This window comes from Punica granatum, chromosome 7, assembly GCF_007655135.1.
Source record: "Punica granatum isolate Tunisia-2019 chromosome 7, ASM765513v2, whole genome shotgun sequence".
Classification (NCBI taxonomy): Eukaryota; Viridiplantae; Streptophyta; class Magnoliopsida; order Myrtales; family Lythraceae; genus Punica; species Punica granatum.
The window spans coordinates 22011243-22031443 of NC_045133.1; the positions used below are offsets into that span (position 1 = coordinate 22011243).

At 36.0% G+C, this 20201-nt stretch overlaps 2 protein-coding genes across 2 annotated transcripts; one reads left to right on the forward strand and one right to left on the reverse strand.

The window, feature by feature from the left end:
• Positions 1–606: 606 nt before the first annotated feature.
• LOC116213219 (elongation of fatty acids protein 3-like) lies at positions 607–1732 on the reverse strand. Its single transcript, XM_031548077.1, has 2 exons — positions 1067–1732; positions 607–941 (listed from the first exon to the last, which is right to left on the reverse strand). The coding sequence occupies exons 1-2, from the start codon at positions 1657–1659 to the stop codon at positions 641–643; spliced, it is 894 nt and encodes a 297-aa protein (XP_031403937.1). The 5' UTR covers positions 1660–1732; the 3' UTR covers positions 607–640.
• Positions 1733–17303: 15571 nt separating this feature from the next.
• On the forward strand, positions 17304–18918 carry LOC116215046 (probable galacturonosyltransferase-like 1). Its single transcript, XM_031550609.1, has one exon. It carries the CDS (start codon positions 17358–17360, stop codon positions 18420–18422), a length of 1065 nt encoding a protein of 354 aa, XP_031406469.1. The 5' UTR covers positions 17304–17357; the 3' UTR covers positions 18423–18918.
• The last annotated feature ends 1283 nt before the right edge of the window (positions 18919–20201 follow it).

Sequence of the window (20201 nt, forward strand, 5' to 3'; positions counted from 1 at the left end):
TGCCTTGGGCCTCAGGCTTTGTTTAGCCCATAATTCTAGCCCAATCCCAAGAATGCTCCTGGTGACATTTTACTTTGATAAATTGGAGATACATCCAAGCCCGAAACGGACTCATCCGCCATCGACTGCAGGAGTTCGGCATCCCAATCCATCTCATGCGTCTCCACGTCAGGAACAAACTCAAGAACCAATCCCTGGGACTCGCTCCGGAGCTCCCCTGTATGGCTGAGGCCCGATCCATAAGTCCCTTTATCGTGATCTAAGGCGGGTCCTGGCTCAACTGGATCCACTCCCTTGTTGTGTCCCAGAAAATCACCTTCCATGTCCATGAGTAGGGGCTTTCTTACACCGGAGATGTCGTAGCCCTCTCCCTTGCAACCTTTATGAAGGCATGAAGCGTCCATAAGTTTCTTTGGGCCTTAGCCTGGGACGGTCCCTCCATCATTCTGGACCGGGCTGAATTGAAACTGGCTAGCTTTCATTATATGACAATTTTAGTGGAACACTCGACTTGGCTCAATACATCAAATCTCCATGGACAAAGGACCAAAAAATGAGCTCCTTAAATTTATATTTTTTAAAAGAGAAAAAAAAATCGACGATTAGATACAACAGAAACATTGATCTTGTCATGACTGTATCAACTACCCTTCTTCTCAATCCGCTCGGAACGCCGACTTCTCGATGATGAAGAATTCTCCTTCTCCTCCCTCTTTCTCGATCGTCTAGCCACGTAGAACTTCAAGAAGAGTAGCAAAATCGCAGCATTGAGCACGGAGTTGAACACCCATGCCCCGATGCCGTTGCAGCCGCCCCCTAGCAAGTGCAGGAAGAGCACCCCGAAGTGACACGCCACGTGGCACCCTAGCATTGCCAGTTGGCAGCTCCCGACTAGCTGGAAGCTCGCACCCGGGAGCCCCACCTCTGTCCAGAATCGGTACCTGAGGAATTGACAAGACAGTAGACCGTGTTATAAAACTTATAATATAAATGGTCGGTCGATAAGAACATTGTTATGAAAGTTTCATTGATCATGTTATTTTGTTAAAGAACTCAGGTGTATTACCCATAAATGATTGCGTATAACAATGTTGTCGACAGGATCGCAAGGACTTGGAAGGATTGCGAGAACTCGAGCCACAGGAAGGACATAACGAGTAGGATGGATTGGTTGAACAACTGGAAGAATGTGAGCTTACGGCGGCGTAAGATGGTCAAGAATGTGCGGCAGAGGTGAAGGAAGCGGGAGAGATAGAAAGCGTAGGACCAGAAGAACACCCGCCCGGATGGGCGCGTGCCAACCGGGAAGCAGAGAAGCCAGTGGATAGGGGTGGCAGTCCTGGTGCGCCGCCAGAACCAGCGGGTGTCACGTATCTCCGCTTCTGCACAGAGGATCATCCCAGCAAAAATGGCGGCGGAGGCAACCGCCACGGCAAGGCTGTGGAGGGCAGGGAATGGGCCAAGTGGCAGGGGGTGGCGCCCCCGGATGAGAAGGAGGAGGAGGTGGAGGCTCGAGGCAGCGGCGATGTAGGCGGCGATTGTGGCGAAGAGGAAGGACCATGTGGAGCCCCAAGCGTGGGCGGGGCTCCACTGGAAGTTCATGATTGTCGGGTGCTCCGAAAGGTAAAATTTCGCGGTCTCTGGCATCGGGATGCCCATGGTTTCATGGAGAACGTTTTCCAGAAATTCTGATTAGTTCAGATCCAAGGAGAAGAGATGTAGATTGAGAAGATAGAAGAGAAGTCAACGGAACGCAATTTGTCTTTAATTCCTTTGCTTGGTTGAGAGGCAAGCAATGAGGTCAGTCAAAGGAATCGTTGCATAGAATTTTCCAAGATTTGCTTCAATTTCATATACTTAAGGTTTGGTTTCTAGAAAAAAGAAGATTCGACGATTGGTCAAAGAGAGGGAAAGGAAAGGCTTTGAATTTTTGATGTCCTAGATTTGTCGATCGGTTTGGTTACTACAGAACAACTGGAGCCGAACAGCCCAAGACCGTTCGAAGTGTAAAAGACGTCTCCACGAGCGGCTCATGACAGATCCGATGGCTATGCAGTTTAGGGGCGTCCTTACCAGAACTATCTCCACGAGGAGCGTTACCATCCCAAATGTTATATCTGCAAGAATTTTGTAAAGTGTGAGAGTCATCCACTTAGATTTTGCGAAAATATTCGGGTATGGCCTCGAGATCTACGGCTTCTGCCAGTGGATGTACGAGTTGAGCATTCAGCACATCCCTACCGGTGTCAGTACTAGTGCCTTTCCCATGATTCGTGACCAGATTCCCTGATGCTACCGCTGCGAGAGACTAGATGTAAGTCGTATATTCACAAAACAGTGAATAATTTCCTTGTCACAAGAATAGCAGCCTTCTACCGCAATACGCTATTGATTCTATTTATCTAGTTTTGCAGCCACGAATGAGGACATTTATGACACTGGCAGATGGTCGAAAACTATGTCTATGTGTAGTCCGACGTGCGGACCTTGTCTTCCTTTGGCGAGGCTATTTCAAGGTTACTAGAGAGACTACGGCCTTGTCGGGATAAAGAAAAGGGGAAACAAATCGACCGGGGAAATCGCACCGAAAGAGAACTAAAGCTAAAGTGCTTCTCGGTTCTAGGTGTAGTCCGAACGCCCTTTCACGGGCAAAGGGTTCTCTGTTTCTGAAGTTGGACTACATTTTTTTTTTTAATCGACCTACGAGCCGGAAGTAATTCTTGTTCCAACATCGGCAGTCCTGGCCACCAAGTTCTCAAGGCAAAGGATTTTCCAGTTAGTTGGCAGTCTGTATATACTTCCTATTTTCTTTTTTAAAATTATAAGAGATACCTATACGCCTTGTAAAGGAAAATGAAAAGTTAAATAAAGTACCAGGATTCAATATGGGTCGGCTCAAGTGGTTCAACATTTCTCCTCAAGATCTCGGGGTTCAAATCTGGTGAATGAAAAAAATTCACTCCTTAATGGACCGACCTGACTCAAATTGAAATAGTCGAAGCCCTTTGGGTTACGAATACCAGGGGGTAGGAAAAAAAATGAAAAGCCCCGTTGGTGAATATCGAACTCGAAACCTTGAGCTTTCTTGATAAGTGGCTTCCAATTGACCTGATTAATCTGGGTCAGCCACCGAGGAGTAAAGATCTTTCAATTGTAAATTCTATCCCCTTACATGATTCTAATAATCTAAAACCTTTTAAGAGAAAGATGTATCAAACCATTAGAACTCATTCACGTTGTTAATGCCTTTTTCCTTTGGAAAGCTTGGGAAGTGATAGATCACATCCACGACAAAAGTTATGTTTCCAGGAAAATTATTAAATGACCACACCTCATAATTTAGTGTGGAACAACTAATAGAATTCTTGCAATTAATAATAACTAGTTGGCACTCGCGTGTTGTGCAGTAAATATTTATAATATGAAATATGAGTGAGAAAAAGACAATTGCAAATACATAATGTTAAAATGTTATAGACTCTATGATTATTAATATTTCTTTCTTTAACTAAAGCTAGGAATTTTATATTTTATGGATTTTATAATTATTTTATAATATTATCGAGCGTGAATATAAAAATTATCGTATAAAAATTTATAAAGTATAAAATCATATAAATCAATATTAATAATTATTTTAATATCTAACGTTTTATAATAATATTTATAATATTTTTTTTATAAAATCCATGCAATGCACGGGTTCACTAGCATAATATCGATATATAGTGGAAGTTTAATATCAATATATACAATATTGATTCGACCATGAAGTGGAAGTTTAAGTTGTCCAGGAAAAAGAAAAAGAAAAAGAAAAAGGCACTTGTGTGGCCCACTTATTAGGCCCAATAGAATGCAAGCCCATGAGCTCCGAGAGCAGTCTGATTAGATGCTTACTTGCTAAGAAACGCGTTGGCTCCCAGAAAACCTTTTCATTGTCGGAATACATCTTTTCATCTCTATTGCACCCCAGAGAAAATGAAAGATGGATGTGCCTTTTGATGGTCTTATTTTTTCTTGTACATATTCTCACATTTGTTGGAAAAGGGCAAAAGAAAAATGATAGTACATCTTCAAGGGTATATCGAGCTTCCGTTATGGTAATGCATCGGGACGGTAAGCATCAACAGAAACAAATTTGAGGTCGTTCTGTTACATTTTCCAGATAACGGTATACCATACATGGAATGTTTGTTTCTAGAACTTTAGGGGCAAATGGCATCATCTTATGATCCTTTTAAGTGAATTTGAGGATAAGGCAGTGTGGGCATATATATTTGCAAAACCGTGAGAAATATTGTATGATCCACGAACCGAGACCCCCTAGCAGTTGGAGTAGGTGGAAGATTCAGATTGTAACCTGCTTTTGGGCTTTCTAGGTCTACTTTGCACCGGCAAAGTCATCAAAATGGCATCGACAGTAAACCCGAACCGAGACTCTAGCAATGGCAACGCGGTGTGCAGTCCTCATTAAGTCTTCCCCGTTGCTGATTCATTATGTTTCAGTGCTCCATAGAACCACGATTTTAGCCGCTTTTTATGCAAATATATCTGTTGCTCTCAAAGCGTTGAGCGGTTTTCTTAGTGATGTGCTTTCTGTGCCTTTTGAAACTGTAGTCCCGGCGGATTCTTTATGAATAGTATGCGTATGTGATGGTGTGCCCCTATGTTTTATGTGTTGTATCTTTAACTCTTTAATTATATGTGAACGAAATGAACTATTTAATTAAAAAAAAGAAGATATTGTATGATCCACGAGATTGAAAGATAATTTGAAATAATGGTTTGTGGCCCCTTAAACAAAAAGCACTTTTCTAAGCACATGGATCGATTTTGCCTGGTGCCACAACAAAGCAAAGATGCAGGATATTTTCGTCTCTCTCTTCTACTTGTCCTTTTTATTTTGATGCGACCGAAGGAAAGTGGTGTTTCCTGTTATATGGGGTTTCTCTTTTCTCCTTCATGGATTTCGTGTTGTTTAACGACTACGATAGAAGTTTATGAACATAGTATAATATAATAAAATAATAATAATAACAGTTAATAAGAATGATACAAACAATTTCATTACGATAATTGAGCATGAAACTTCTTTTTGACAAATTAGAGTATGCGCCGCCACTACGTTACATACCATTTAGTACGTACATTAGATCTATGGAAAGTTTTGTATATAATGGACTCGACCTAGCAGTTAATAGTGTAGTATACCCTTAGCATGATATGAACCATCAAAACCAAACTTGGATATGTAGATGTGAAATACGTCTATTTGCGGTCTATATTGTGTACGCATAGGTTAATTTATCGACTAGACAAGATGGCTTAATGAGTGCCATGAACATTCAGAGGTCGTTTGAATTCAGAGTTAAAGTTACTTTGATTTTGATTTTGATTTTAATTGTGAAAAATGACAAATAAGATGTGATTATAAATTTGACTTGGGAAATGTGTATTTTTGTTGTGTAGTGTGTTGATTAAAGTTAAAGTTAAAGTTAAAATTTTTGAATTGGGAAATGTGTATTTTTGTTGTGTAGTGTGTTGAGTTAAAGTTAAAATTAAAATTATTGAATTCGGAATCCAAACGGGACCTAAAAGCACGAGCAAGTCAATAATGGAAAGAAGAATGTGTAAGAAGAAGAAATTATGCCGTCTAAGAAGACAAAAGAATATTGTCCAGAAATTAAAAATGAAAACCATGCCATGAGCTGTTTGGTACGGAAGATTGTCCTCCTCACTACTCACTAGGGCATATAGACCATCTTAATGTAGGTACGGTCCTTAAAGTCAAAGCGTGGATTAATTGGTTGATTTCGCATTCTAAGTAAAATACAGGTACGGAATAAATTGGTTGATTAAGATTTGGGAGATCTTAGTCTGCTAGATCTCCCAATTTGGGGGTGTCGGCATCCCCGCCGGCCACCAAGCTACTTGCCGCTCAAAGTCGCTGGCGGAGCTGAGCATGCCGGCAACGTCAGTTGCGGGTGGGTAGCCAGCGATGACAACCTCAACCTCTCCGATCAATCAATGCTAAAGTTGAAAAAAGTGAGCAAGTTCATATTTTCTGGATTATTAATCCAATAATAAAACTTCTAGAAAATGGAGAAAAAAATTTAGTACACTGATATCATTCTCAAGGTAAAATTTAAAAGTTTTAAATTTAATTCGTTTAGTTTTAGAGTCGATTTTTAAAATTTTAACTTTAACTTTAACTCTACTCACTACATAACAAAAGTCAACAATACAATTATTACTTTTTCATTTTTTTTCAATTTTTTTAACAATTCAATTCAATTTTTAATACTAAATTTTCTTAATTATTCATTATTTTTTCATACTTTTTCTCATAATTTAACAACATAATCATTACAATTCAATTAAAATCAAAACTCAACTCAACTTTAAATCACAGTCATTTCTTTATGTTATTCGCTTCTTAAAATTCTAAGGAAAAAAAAAAAAGAACTATTGAGAGATCGGGAGCTTCTTGGCAACTCGACGAGGATGGCTAGGAATCCAAGCTTTGACAATTTCCGATCTCTCTCCGTGTCTGATGAGAAGTTTCGGAAGATCTTTTATTTTATTTTTTAGTTAGAAAATTTAAACGAATTATAGGATTCTCCCTCGAGACAGCCAACCATTTAACCAAAACCGGCTTAAACACCATTAGACTATTACTTAGTTTATTTATCGATTTAATTAATTACAATTGACTTTTTAAGTCATCGTTGTATTGTTATAAGGGCACTTTCTGAGCTTGACCGCGTTTAAGATTCAAACCATAAAAATCCATTGATTCTTCTAAAATACCAAGTAATAATGTAAACAGTAAGCTTGACCGTAATTAAATTTTTAAAAAAAAAAACTTCTTCGTAGACATTAAATCCGTGACATTCCATAAGATTGTGAGGACTTGGATATCTGAAGTACAATGGGTCTGTTTAATAAAAGGAAACAAATTAGACATTATTATCGCGTTTGATTTGTAAGTAACATTTTAAAATCAGATTTTAATTTTATAAAAAAGTTATATAAATGGTTATATATGAGGCCTACCCTTTAACTCTGTATGAGTTATTTTGTTTTGTTGTAGAAAAAAATGTAGTATAAATAGAATATAACTTTTGACTTTATATAAATTATTTCGTTTTATTATGGATATAATTAAGTTAAAACGTGAATTTAAAATCACACTAACAAATCAAACAAAGGAAATAGCTCTGCGTTTATTCTAGACATGCTACGTCTATCAATTTAAGCGAGAACAAAGTGCTCGTGTTTTTCAACAAAAGAGCAGTCCCATCTCCCTTCCATTTTGCAGCAAATAATAGGATTTGTAAAGTTTAGAGTGTAAACTATTATTAATTTACAAGCTAAAAATAGGTCTCCGTTAGCTGTTAGAAGTTTTAAATTATGCCGTACATAGTCCTAATAGTTCTTGATGTTTCTTTGAATAAGTGCAAATCGTACAATCCTTTTTAACTAATGAAATACAACACTTAGAAAAAAAAAAAATAGAGGCATGTCATTACACTTGTCGTCTACGTGAATCTAGACTAGCAAATCCGATGTCGCAATAGTTTCATGTTTGGTGGTATTCATATGGCAGTGAAACAACAAAGTTTTATGTAATTAAAACGTGAGTAAGTTAAAGGTCGACCAATGAATTACTATGCTTCTCGAACCATGTTTTGATGCGACATATTAAAATCGTAATGAATCGACTCATCAAGGTGTACTAGGAATAAAACACCGGATTGTACCGGCTTTTTTCTGTCCACGCATATGGACTGTACCTATCATCACTTGTTACAATTACACGAGGTGAAAAGCAATCAAACGAGCCTTTGCTCTCTTAGTATGGGACCAAGAGCATGTGCATAGCATCCTCCTATTATCACGTCGACTCGTCGAGCCGACTTCATGGACTCACTTTCACAGGGCAGGGCCCCACGCGCATATGGGGTTTGTGGGCCACATGTCGGTGTTCCCATTTGCCCTCGATGCCGAATTCAGAACCAGTCGATTGAAGCAAACCGAACCGGACCGTCCTTTGAAGTACATGTATATCTTTGACCCATGTTCTTTCTGAAAAAAATTAGTAGGGAATTTATGGGCCATTTGAAGTTTCCCATGCCATGTAGGCAGTCAGGAAACTACGGGTTCTTTTATTGGCGATATGGAGGACAATGCGATTGGCCTAACTATGGGTTCTTTTTTATTTGTTGAAGATGGATGGACGTAGTTAAATGAAAGGGCTAAATTAGGCTATCAGTAAAGTGAATTCAGTTCATGAAAATGAATTTTTCCGTCGAATTACGCAAATATACCGGCGGCCAAATATCAATATGAGTACCTAGTTAGTGAATTTAATTTGGTTTTTTCTTTTGCTCATAATGGAAGCTCATGAATTTAGTATAATTAAATAAAAAAATTTAATAATAAAGGGGTATGAGTGAATATCGTATATGAAATCTCTTAATTATCAGGCGAGAGCATACGCGACTACACTATACTCTCTTTGAATCTAATTTGGTTTGACCTCATTAATTTTATATTGGGCACAACAACCGCATGGCGATCCTTTTCTATAGTTTTAGGAAACTTCTCAAGGGCAAACTTTCTGAACATATGTAGTCAATGGGGAGGGCTAAATTAATTTCTTCACTCCGTACGACCTCCCTAATAAAGAGAATCTCCATGCATACTAGGTCACCTTTTTTCCATTAATAATTGCAACTAACTTTTGCGAGCAGTCAATTCTATAGTGATGAAAATGCATACATTTTGCTCGCTATTTTTCTTTTTAATACGAAATATTGGTATTATTATGCCTAAAACTGTAATTTTCTTTTTTCGGATTTATTTGTCTCCATAACAAAAACTTTCGGTGGATCCAGTAAGGTACTTTTGTAAATAGTGCAATTTATCAACTATCGTGATTATATATATATACTAGTAGATCTACCGTGCGTTACACGTGAAATATTTTTTGATCAAGTTATAATGAATACTATTGAAATGTAGAAAAATGTAGATATAATTTAAATTTCATTAGAAAATTTAATCATATGTAACATGCCTCATTACATATTAATCAGTTTAAATGAACAAAATAAAAATATATATATTACTAATGGATCATCAAAATCAATTAATAAAACTTTAATTTAAATTAACAGTAATTGTTGTGCCCGAGTTTATAAAAAATGAAGTTGATTTACATATAAAATTCTATTTATGAAAATTTTCAAAAATAATATTAACAATGAATGATACCTCTTATACCATCATTTATTTTTCCTTTCTATCAGATGCACTCAATTACATGAAATAAAATCTCATTAGATGATAGTGCTCAGAAACTAAATTTTATATCTGCAAAATTTAAAATGGTATAAGTTTATTTAACCTGAGAATTGACATAATTTTTATCATTGTAAAGGGTGAAAAAAATTCACTATCTTATCAATTATATTACCAAAGTCCTGTGAAGAAGATTTAAACTTGTGTCATGGAAGTATTAAGAAATATACATGTGTAGTTTTAACAAATATATGATATATATATATATATATATATTATGAAAACATAATACATTAAGTGCTATTAGTTAGGAAAATATTCAATAAAGCACAATTATTAATATTTAAACTAAATAAATATTTTCAGTTTTTGGTATATTTAAAAATTCTTAGTAAAGTTGAATAATTAATAAGTCTCAAATTTATGACTTTTACATATTTTTTCACAATATATCATTTAATAAAATTTGATTCTTAATTTTTTACATAAGTATTTTCTAATGAAATATTTACATAATGTATTTTGAATTTTTACAGTTTTCATGATTATATCATAAGCATGTTTTGAATTATCTAATTTTAAAATAAAATAATTTTTCCTATGTTTTCAAAATTTTCAAATATGTATTCCATATTATTTCAAGCAATCCTTAGGCTCAATGCCTAGTATTCAATATGAAGTACGATAATAGGTAGTTTAAAAAGAATTATATTATAAATATCCAATTTCCATTAATTTTTATACACATATATATTTAAAGTATGAAAAATTGCATTATTAAAATGTTATATACTTATCGCTGGACTTTTAAATAAATTATGCATAAAAAATGATGGGACAAAAATCCAATTATATTTTCATAGTATGTAAAATGAGAGGGAAAGTACCATAAAATAAAAATAAGGGGACAAATTAATTAATATACAAAGCCTTGGCATTTGGCAAAGAGTAAGAACAAAATCAAGATAATTGAGATAGAAAAGAACAATTTTTTTAAAAAAATGACAAAAAAGGGTCCATATATTCATAATTCTAACTTTTTAAACAAATAGAAACAAGCTCAAAACTAACGAATAATTAATAATTATAATTAATCTTCTTTATATGTAAAGTTGGTGTATATTTATCTTAATTTTTGTTTTGAGATCTTTGTCGCATAAAATACATATATATATATATATATGTATGTAAAAATATAGTAATTACAAATTTTTAAAATGACTCAATACATGGACAATTAGAAAATGCAATTATCTTGCTTCACCAACCCAAACCTGCATTGGCAAAGAAATACCAATAAGAGTTTGCCATTCAAATCAAGGGCTAGTTGCTTTTCATTCCGTTGTTTTTTCTTCATTAAACTCCCTGAAAACTTTATTTACGTGTATTCTTTAATAAAGGGAAAATAGAAACCCCATCTCTATACTTTATCAGAAAAATAAATATCGTCTTTCGTCCCTCCTTTGTGATCTTTCTCTTCAAGAAAAATTGTTGTCTCTGCTTCTCTCTTCCTCTCTCCTTCCTCTATCTTCTCTACAAACTCCAACCAAACCCATAGCTCTTGGTAGGCTACAATTCTCTCTCTCTCTCTCTCTCTCTCTCTTCCATCGGAGAGATCGAGAAGTAGGGGCTCACGTTCACTGGTGGACAAACTTCAACTAAGCTTACCCTAAAAAAATAAAATAAAGGGCAAAAAATTAAATTACTGAATTTGTGCAGTTATGATACAAATTTAAGATGAACATGGTGATAAATAGATTATTTTTTACTTGTCTATTCTTTCACCTATATTCAGTGGCAATTAGAACTTCAAGATCATATAAGCATATGAAATAAGAATGATATTTCTTCGTCTACCTGGGATTAAATAAGGATTGCCATAGTTGAATGGCCCAAGAAAAAAAATAGTATCAAGACTATATAAAATTAAAGTGAGGGAGACGGAAGACGATCAAATAATCTTGAAATAATGGAAGAGCTAATGGTATTACTAGAATAAAAGGTATGACCTATGAACTAGGGTTAAACAAAATAGCACACATAAATATTCTTTATTGATGACATGTTAGAAACCTATAAAATATAATAAAATGGACATTTTATAAGAGAGATTACATACCTTTATATGTTATGAGAACACGATCGCTGAGATTTTTTAGCAACAATACCGAGAATTTCTTGAGACTTTTCATTGAATTATTACAGAGAAAAATTTCAAATGGAAAAGGGGGAAGTTTGAATGGTTTCTCATGTCTTTTGAAAAACTACAAAGTATATATAGTACCAGTAAATATACCTTTTCGAATAGTCATGTTCATTTAGGTCACAATCACATCATTTCATTGGCCAATCACATTTTTTCAAATATGAAATATGAAATTATGTATTTCGTTTAGGGGTTATTACGCCAGATATCCCATAATATCACCCGTTTCTCAAATATATCTCATGGTTTAAAAATTACCCAGAAAGGTCCATGGTTTACATCTGGTTCCAAATCTATCATGGTGTTAATTTCTCCATCAACATTTAACGGTGTTGCTGACGTGAAACGTAAATAAGCCCGTTCTTGTCACTGTAACCCTTTATCCGAGATATATTTGAGAAAAAACTTAAAATCATGGGATAGATTTGAGAAAAAATGAAATCATGGCATAGGTTTGGAGCCTACTTACGTTTTATTAATGGATAAATTGACGGTTGGATAGATTTGGAACAAGATGTAAACCATAAGCCTTTTTGGATAATTTTTAAAGCATGTGATAAATTTGAAAAAAAATAGGTAAAACCATGGGATACATGGCGTAATAACCTCACTCTTTTATTATGCCATTTATGATGACTAATTATAATTGCAGTTATTTAATCATTAGATTTGATCGTCTAATTACATTATAGTTTTCTTCTTATAATTTTTTTGCTTATGCTAAAAAAATATTGTTCAAATAAAATAAAAAAGTGACGTGAATTTTATTTCATTGTGAGCGGTGCGAGAGCATCTTAGATATTACTTTCACTTGCATTTTTTGAGTGAAAAGAAATAAGTTATTAGCGAAAATGTATGGTGATTTTAAAAGTTGGGACTTATTATGTTATTATATATAGGAGTAAAATTGTAATATCATTATGTTAAATGAGGGTAAAACGGAAAGAAAAATTGAAGAAACACTATAAGAGGAGTCGTGCTTTTTTATATGGTATAAATATAGATATAGATATAGATATAGATTTATAGAACCATATTCGATATTTCAATAGTTTGTTTTTTTGAAATGATGCGTTTGTTAACGTGAAAAAGCATATAGGTGTGTCTCTTGAATACTTGCTTTCACTTGTATTATTTGAGTGAAAGGACACTGATTGAAATGTATGATAATTATAAGAGTTAGTTATGAAAAAGATATAATTATAATATCATTATAAAATTGAAGGCAAAATTGGAAGAAAAATTGGAAAAACTCCTCGTACTTTTATATTTAATATAGATATAAATATGGATTTATAGAATCATATTCGAGGTTTCAATAGTTCTTTTTCGAAATGATGTATTTGTTAGCCTGAAAAAGCATATAGGTGTAAATGTCTCTTGATTAGTTTTCACTTGTATTGTTTGAGTGAAATGACACTAATCAAAAGTTACGAGAATTATAAGAGTTGATTATGAAAGGGATATAATTGTAATATCATTATAAAATTGATGGCAAAATAGGAAACAAATTGTAACAACTCCTCCTACTTTTATATATGGTATAGATATATATATATTGTAACGCATAAAGATTATAATTATTAATGTTAAAGTCGTATATATAGAATTATATGGGGACCGGAGTCATTATCGGGCACCTGTTTATGCATTTTCTTTCTTAGACAAGTCAAACCATAACGTATGGCTTCGATCAATAGAGCACTTGCGATATGATATGAAAATGATTGAATTGACGAATGGGCCTATCTTTATGTAGGTTCAATTATTTTCTTTCCCGTCAAAAACCGATGTAGCCATTAGGAAGAGCTTAACTACGTCTTGCCTTGCCTATAAAAGAAAAACCATCGATATATTTTTTGCCTTTTCCGATGGCGACACATTGGATTATGGATTTTGATGGAGTTACGATGGGGAAAAAAAGGACGTCGAAAACTTCATTCATAGTGATTGAATTCGGTAACTTCAACGTTTAGGTCGAGCGTGAGTCTTACTGCATGGAGTAAATTTTCTCAATCAAGGCCTATTTAACGTGAACAATTATATGTAAATTATATGTTCATTCAGCATGATCATCTTATAGGTATAATTACACCAGCCAAAAATAATTGAAAACACTATGTACTTAGCTTCCACCCTATCGCATAAATCCGCAATCATGACAAATATAAGTACGTCTAAGTACTTTTTTTTTTAACTCAGGAATCATGAGAATTCATTAATAACAAAAAAGAGCACATGACAAAACGCTCAAGAAAAAATTTCGAGATAAAAGAAAAACAGAGGGATCTTCCTTCGCAGACTACATAAAGAATTTAAAGGTGAAAAAACATAGGCAAATGACTGTAGAAAACAGATGTAGTAGCCTCCCAACGTTCCTTGTTGTCCCACATGGATCCCGAAAAAACCAAGGAAAGGATTCTCAAGCCATAAATTCATGTAGTTTTCAGAGATCTAATGTGGAAGTTCCTAAAAACCTCTACATCAGAGGAAAATAGGGGGGGATCTTGAGCCGTACTCATGCATCGAGAAGCCCTTTACAGAACTGAGCCAGACATATAAGATCAAATACCTAGGCCGGGGAAGGCTGTCGAACAATCCAGTTGAGCCGGGGAAGACATAAGGCAGTTTACCAATTTGACGGGGCCGGAGAAGATACTAGGCTGCCAATCGATTCAGCTTCTATCACATTACATCTGCAACAAGAAACGAAGGCCAAGGAAGACCGTCGACTAATTAGGCAGAACTCGGGAAGACACCCACTAACTATCCGATCGAACCGGGGAAGGCATTAGGCTGTCAACCAATCCGTCTAGGTTCTATGTTTTACCATTGCTTGTGAAAATTATTTATTTCTTTATTAATAAACCCAAAAAAATAAATTAAAAGAAATTATTTTGGAAAAGTATTTTATCTTTTTCTTCTCGTTCTCAAATTTCACCGTCAAAATCCAATGCACGCATAATCAATTGTGTGGAAAAGAATATTAGTATAATAAAGGTATTTTTGCATTAAAGCAAAGTAATGTAAACATTACCTTTTTTATTATCAATTTATTGTTCGCTCTTTAATCATGTCTTGGACAACGATTAAGTATTAAAGCAAACCTTTTTATGATAATGTATGCATTTAAAATCGATCGACACGGCACTGAACTTAGGAAAGAAGTAATCAATTTTAAATTACGACGTATCTCGTATATAAATTGAGTTAAAGGGGAAAAGAGCCCTGAGGGATCATTTTGAAAAAAAATTCTCTCTAGTGCTTATTTTCTGAATCGACTTCCAAAATTGTATTTGAATATCTTTTAACGGATAATATGTTGGACCAGAGATGGACCAGAAGTGTTCAATAGGATTTTGCATACACTCGCTTGGTTAAATTCCCGTTCTTGCTTCCCTAATTTCATCAATTCAACTAGCTACTTGAAGTGCTGGCCAAAAAACTAGCTATTCACGGCTATATATCTTGACCTTTTCTACTCGATATTACAATTTGTCGCAGCATAGAGTGATGATTTTAATTAGTTTTCGAAAAGCATTCGCATAACTCCCGAGACAACTTTAGAATTATGTTTAAGATATCTTTAATAAATAACGGTAAATTTAAAAAACAATCCCTGCCGTTTTGCAATAAGACAATGATATCCTCTATTTTTGAAATAGGACACCCACCACATTTCCTTTTGTTAACGGATCGACGGATCAACTAATATTTTCCACATGTGATTTTTCCCGATTTGTAAGTTCAAATATTATTTTTAAATTTTAAAAAGTAAACAAAAAATATATAAAAAAAAACGGAAAATGACCAAAAACATAAAAAAGCCTCAACCAGCAGATCATCGGTGGGAGATATCCCTCCAACTCCAGCACCTCGAGGTGGGGTTGGCAGAGGCCTCCGGCGGTCCCTCCTAGGGGGCAGTGGCCGGAGGGACAGCCCTAACCAGTGGAATACCCCTCTCTTAATTCGATTTTTATCTTTGAAATTTGTATATGTTCTCTTATTCTTTTAGTTTGAAAATATCTTTCAAAAAATTAATTTCTTGAGCAAATTCCCTCTCCAAATTAATATCCAGTACCGTTTTATTTTCCAGAAATCTCCATGCCAATACTGGACAATGGTTTTAACTAGTTTAGCAAAGCAATAACGGTGATCAAGAACCGTATCAGACAGATAAATGGCCGTTGACAAGCCGGTTTCCGACGATGTATTAGAAAATGTGTTACCAGGCACCTTAAAATTCCAGCAGCTGGGCCTTGTCTTCACTGCTAATAAATAAACAGACGATACTCCCGGGAAATTTATTTTCCTTTGAAGAGAGGAATGGAGGATTTTTTTTATTTTTTATTTTTCTGTTTCCGTTTTCCAAATGAAAGTGGCGTATGCTGATATTGATGCGAAGGAATGGAGAAGAGGAGAGCACAGACTTGGTTTCAAAGCAAGAGAGGGAACTCTGTCTTAAAGATTCAATTCAATCCTCCGATGGCTAAATTGCACCTTTCTCGATTGTGATCGTTCAACATTTAGTGAGTTCCTGAAATTGAAGCATCAACTACCACTTCTCTGTATGTGACATTTTATTGCTACCAACACACACCGCACTTATCTTAATCTGAATCATTCGAGCTTTAGGTCGTTCTGATTTCAATTACAATAGAAACCCGTGAGTGTAACAGACTACGAAAGATTTCACTTGTGAGAATCGAATCTAAAATTTCAAACGAGAGCGAGTACCACTCATCAAATCCTATTTCTCTTATTGGTACATATTTTAACACGCTTAAACGTGAAAAATGCCGGAGGATTTCCTAAATTTTACTTTTCCTGCACTTTTTTTTCTTCTCTTATTATTGAAGAGATGATATTATCACTTTCTTAAGTTACCCGAGTAGTACATATTCGTACTAAGTATTCTTTGTTTTAGATAAACTAAATTTCTCGATTTTATTTATTTACTGTAATGCAGCGAACCGTCATCACAGTCATCGGTCTTATATCATCGATCCTCGCCACAAAACTAACATTGCTATGACTTTTGACACAAGTAAATGGTAAATCTCGTACCAAGGAAAAGGAAGAGAGAATGAACATTCAATTCACTCTAATCATAAGATTGTGTTGTGGCCACAATTCTTTTTCTTTTTCTTTTCTTCCATTTCTCTTTAAATTTGGATTATTACTTTTTAGATCCCAAAGTTCTGTTTTTATGTGGACACCAAATTTCAAAGACACTGCTCCTCCCGTCACTCCCTATCACTATTCACTGTTATTTTCATTCCTAGCATAAGAAATAAGCAAAGAGACATAATTAAACCCTCACCAACAAATTATAAGGAGGATAATCTGACCCCACCCAAAAAAATTTAAAATAAAATAAAATAAGCTTAAATTTACCTATAAAATTTTCAATTACAAAAAAAGTTTGTAATTCTATTAATTAAGAAAGGGAAAAACAAATGGCATAAGAAGTCCTATTAGTGAAATCAGACGCAGAATCTCTACGATAAGCATGAGAATAAATAACATTACAGTACACTTCATTTCTCGGCAGGCTGGTAGTTTAATCCCTTTCCCATATCCTTTCTAACTCTTCGTCTCAACTCAACAAACGTCCCTTTGGCAACTTTTTAGTGCAAATTCTAATTTACCACATTTTTCTTCTTCTTTTTTCATTTTACTTTTTTTTTTAATTATTAAAGCAACCCAAAAGCGTGTGAAATCTTCAATTTTCCCTTTTTAAAATCAAATTATTTCATTCTCTCTTGGGACACATAAATATAAAGCATAACCCACCTCCCACTTCATAAATTAGGGACACCAAATAGTCTCACTCGCCCCCAATATGCCCAAATCCCCTATCCTCCTAACCCCACTCCTACTCCTCCTCTTCCTCCTCTCCTCCCCGGCCCTCGACGCGGCCGAGAATGGCAGGGCCGCCCTGCCCCGGGGCCAGCAGCAGCAATTCAAGGAGGCCCCGGAGTTCTACAACTCCCACGATTGCCCCATCATCGAGCCGGATGAGATCCTCTGCTCGGACGCCGCGGTCCACGTGGCGATGACCTTGGATGCTCACTACCTCCGCGGCTCGATGGCTGCAATTCTCTCCATCCTCCAGCATTCCTCCTGCCCCGAGAACGTTGCCTTCCACTTCGTCTCATCCGCTTCGTCGAACTCCTCCTTCCTCCAGTCCACCATCACAGCCTCCTTCCCATACCTGAAGTTCCGGGTTTACCCGTTTGATGACTCCTCGGTGTCAGGACTCATCTCGACATCGATTCGCTCCGCCCTCGACTGTCCTCTCAACTACGCCCGGAGCTACCTCGCTGACATCCTCCCACTCTGCGTCCGCAGGGTGGTCTACCTTGACTCCGACCTCGTCCTCGTCGATGACATCGCAAAGCTCGCCGCCACCCCGCTCGAGGGCTCCACCGTCCTGGCCGCGCCCGAGTACTGCAACGCCAACTTCACAGCATACTTCACCCCGACCTTCTGGTCAAACCCCTCCCTCTCATTGATCTTCGCCGACCGGAAGCCCTGCTACTTCAACACCGGCGTCATGGTCATCAACCTCGCCCGGTGGCGCGCCGGGGACTACACGACCAAGATTGAGGAGTGGATGGAGCTCCAGAAGCGGATGCGGATCTACGAGCTCGGCTCCCTCCCACCCTTCCTCCTGGTCTTTGCCGGCAGGATCGCCCCGGTGGACCACCGGTGGAACCAGCACGGTCTCGGCGGGGACAACTTCCGGGGCCTGTGCAGGGACCTCCACCCCGGGCCGGTGAGCCTCCTCCATTGGAGCGGGAAGGGGAAGCCATGGGCGAGGCTCGACGCAAACCGCCCCTGCCCGCTTGACGCATTGTGGGCTCCCTACGACCTCCTACAGACTCCATTCTCATTGGATTCCTAGGGGCCATTGCCGAGCAGATCGGAGATCCTGTCGGGTCAAAGTTAGATCATATTCGGCGATAAGGAACCGAAACAGAGCCAGCCTTCGAGCCCGGCACAGAGCCTGCAGCTAGCTAGGCTCTGTTTCGGAGACGGAGGAGGGGAAGGTGTAGATATCGATCGGCCGCGGTATAAATGGATTACTACAGTGATCGATCGGATATACAGATTTTCCGGTTTTAGGGTAAGTAGCAAAAAAAGAATATCATTATAATTACTTACATGAGGGCAGGGGACATGTGGCCTGTGTAAGAATAAGGGGGGATGATGAATAATTCTTTTGTTCCTTTTTCTTTAAGGTTTTGGTTCATGAATTTGCCGGTCGGCTGCATGATTAAGTGTATGTATCGAAATCTGTATAGCAAAAGAGGCATTAAATTTCTCCAGGCGGATTCATGAATTATTTCAATCATATGTAATAATAATAATAATAATAATGATAATGAAATGATAGTCAATATAATGTCTAATTTCTCTATATAATGTCGTTCCTCTCAGCTTATTTTGTTAATATTTCAAAAATAATGGTGTGAATTTCTTTTTGTCGGTGAAAACACATTCAATCTATTGGCTGTTACCAATCGGTGCTTGTGCCGAGTTGACTCTGACGGCAAAATGTTTTCGGTAAAATTGTGTTAATCGTGTTAATCTCTTAACGAACAAGATTTATCATGTCCCTTCTTTCGGGTTTTTTCATAAAATAAATACAATTTTTTTGGGAGAAAAAATATTTGTCTATGATTTTTTTTTATAAGTGAAGAATATTTGTTTATGATATGAATTGTTAAATAGCATCTTTCTAATTTAATATTCCGCAGAAAGCATATAATAGATTATTGGCTTTATTAAGTGAACTGCCTCGACAACTAAAATTCTAATTGCAAGATTTAAGTTAAAGATTTTTTGGTTTTTCTGTTGTCAATTTGGAATGTACCTATCACTCCCTTTCTCTTTCAGGTGGTGTGCTATCTTTAAGTGGAAGTTGCTGGGAAGACAATTTTTTCCAGATGATATAACCCCTTTAACTAATCTATTCAAAAAAATAAAAGGAAAAAAAGAATTCAATGAAAACGTAATGCATTTATAGAATTGATTCAATAAGCAATGGAATGATTAATTCGTTGTAATTCAGGAAAAAAAAGGAGAATATTAATTGTTTGTTGTAATATCATTTTTACTCGGTTTTTTTTTTAATTCTATTGATGTTTTGCCTCATGTTGCAATCAGTCATAATTACTACTATGGGTTATCTTATCATCCCATTCCCTTACACATTTTGATACTTTCTCCTTCTCGGTTGCAGTAAATTACGATGATGAATACATAACATCGAATTCAGACACACAATATCTGTCCAATATCTTGACAATTTCAAATGATTCATAAATATATATTCCCCTTATATATATGTAATATATATATAGTACAGTTGGAGAAAATCATAGCCATGTTGAAAATTCATCACTTAAATTAGAATTTTGGGAATTAGATGTGCTAGCTACTAGTTAGTAATTCCTTTGTCGACAGGCAAGCAGGAGAATATTTTATGGAGCAAGTAATCAATAATAATTTTACACAAAATAAAAATAGAAAAAATAAATCTGTACAACACAATTTTTTAATTTTTTTTCACGTTGCAGTATTAATTCAAATCATTTTAAATTTTTAACCTATATTTTACTTGTTTATGCTTTTAAATTGTTGTTGCAAAACTCTCAACAAATAAGTTGTCACGTCAGCA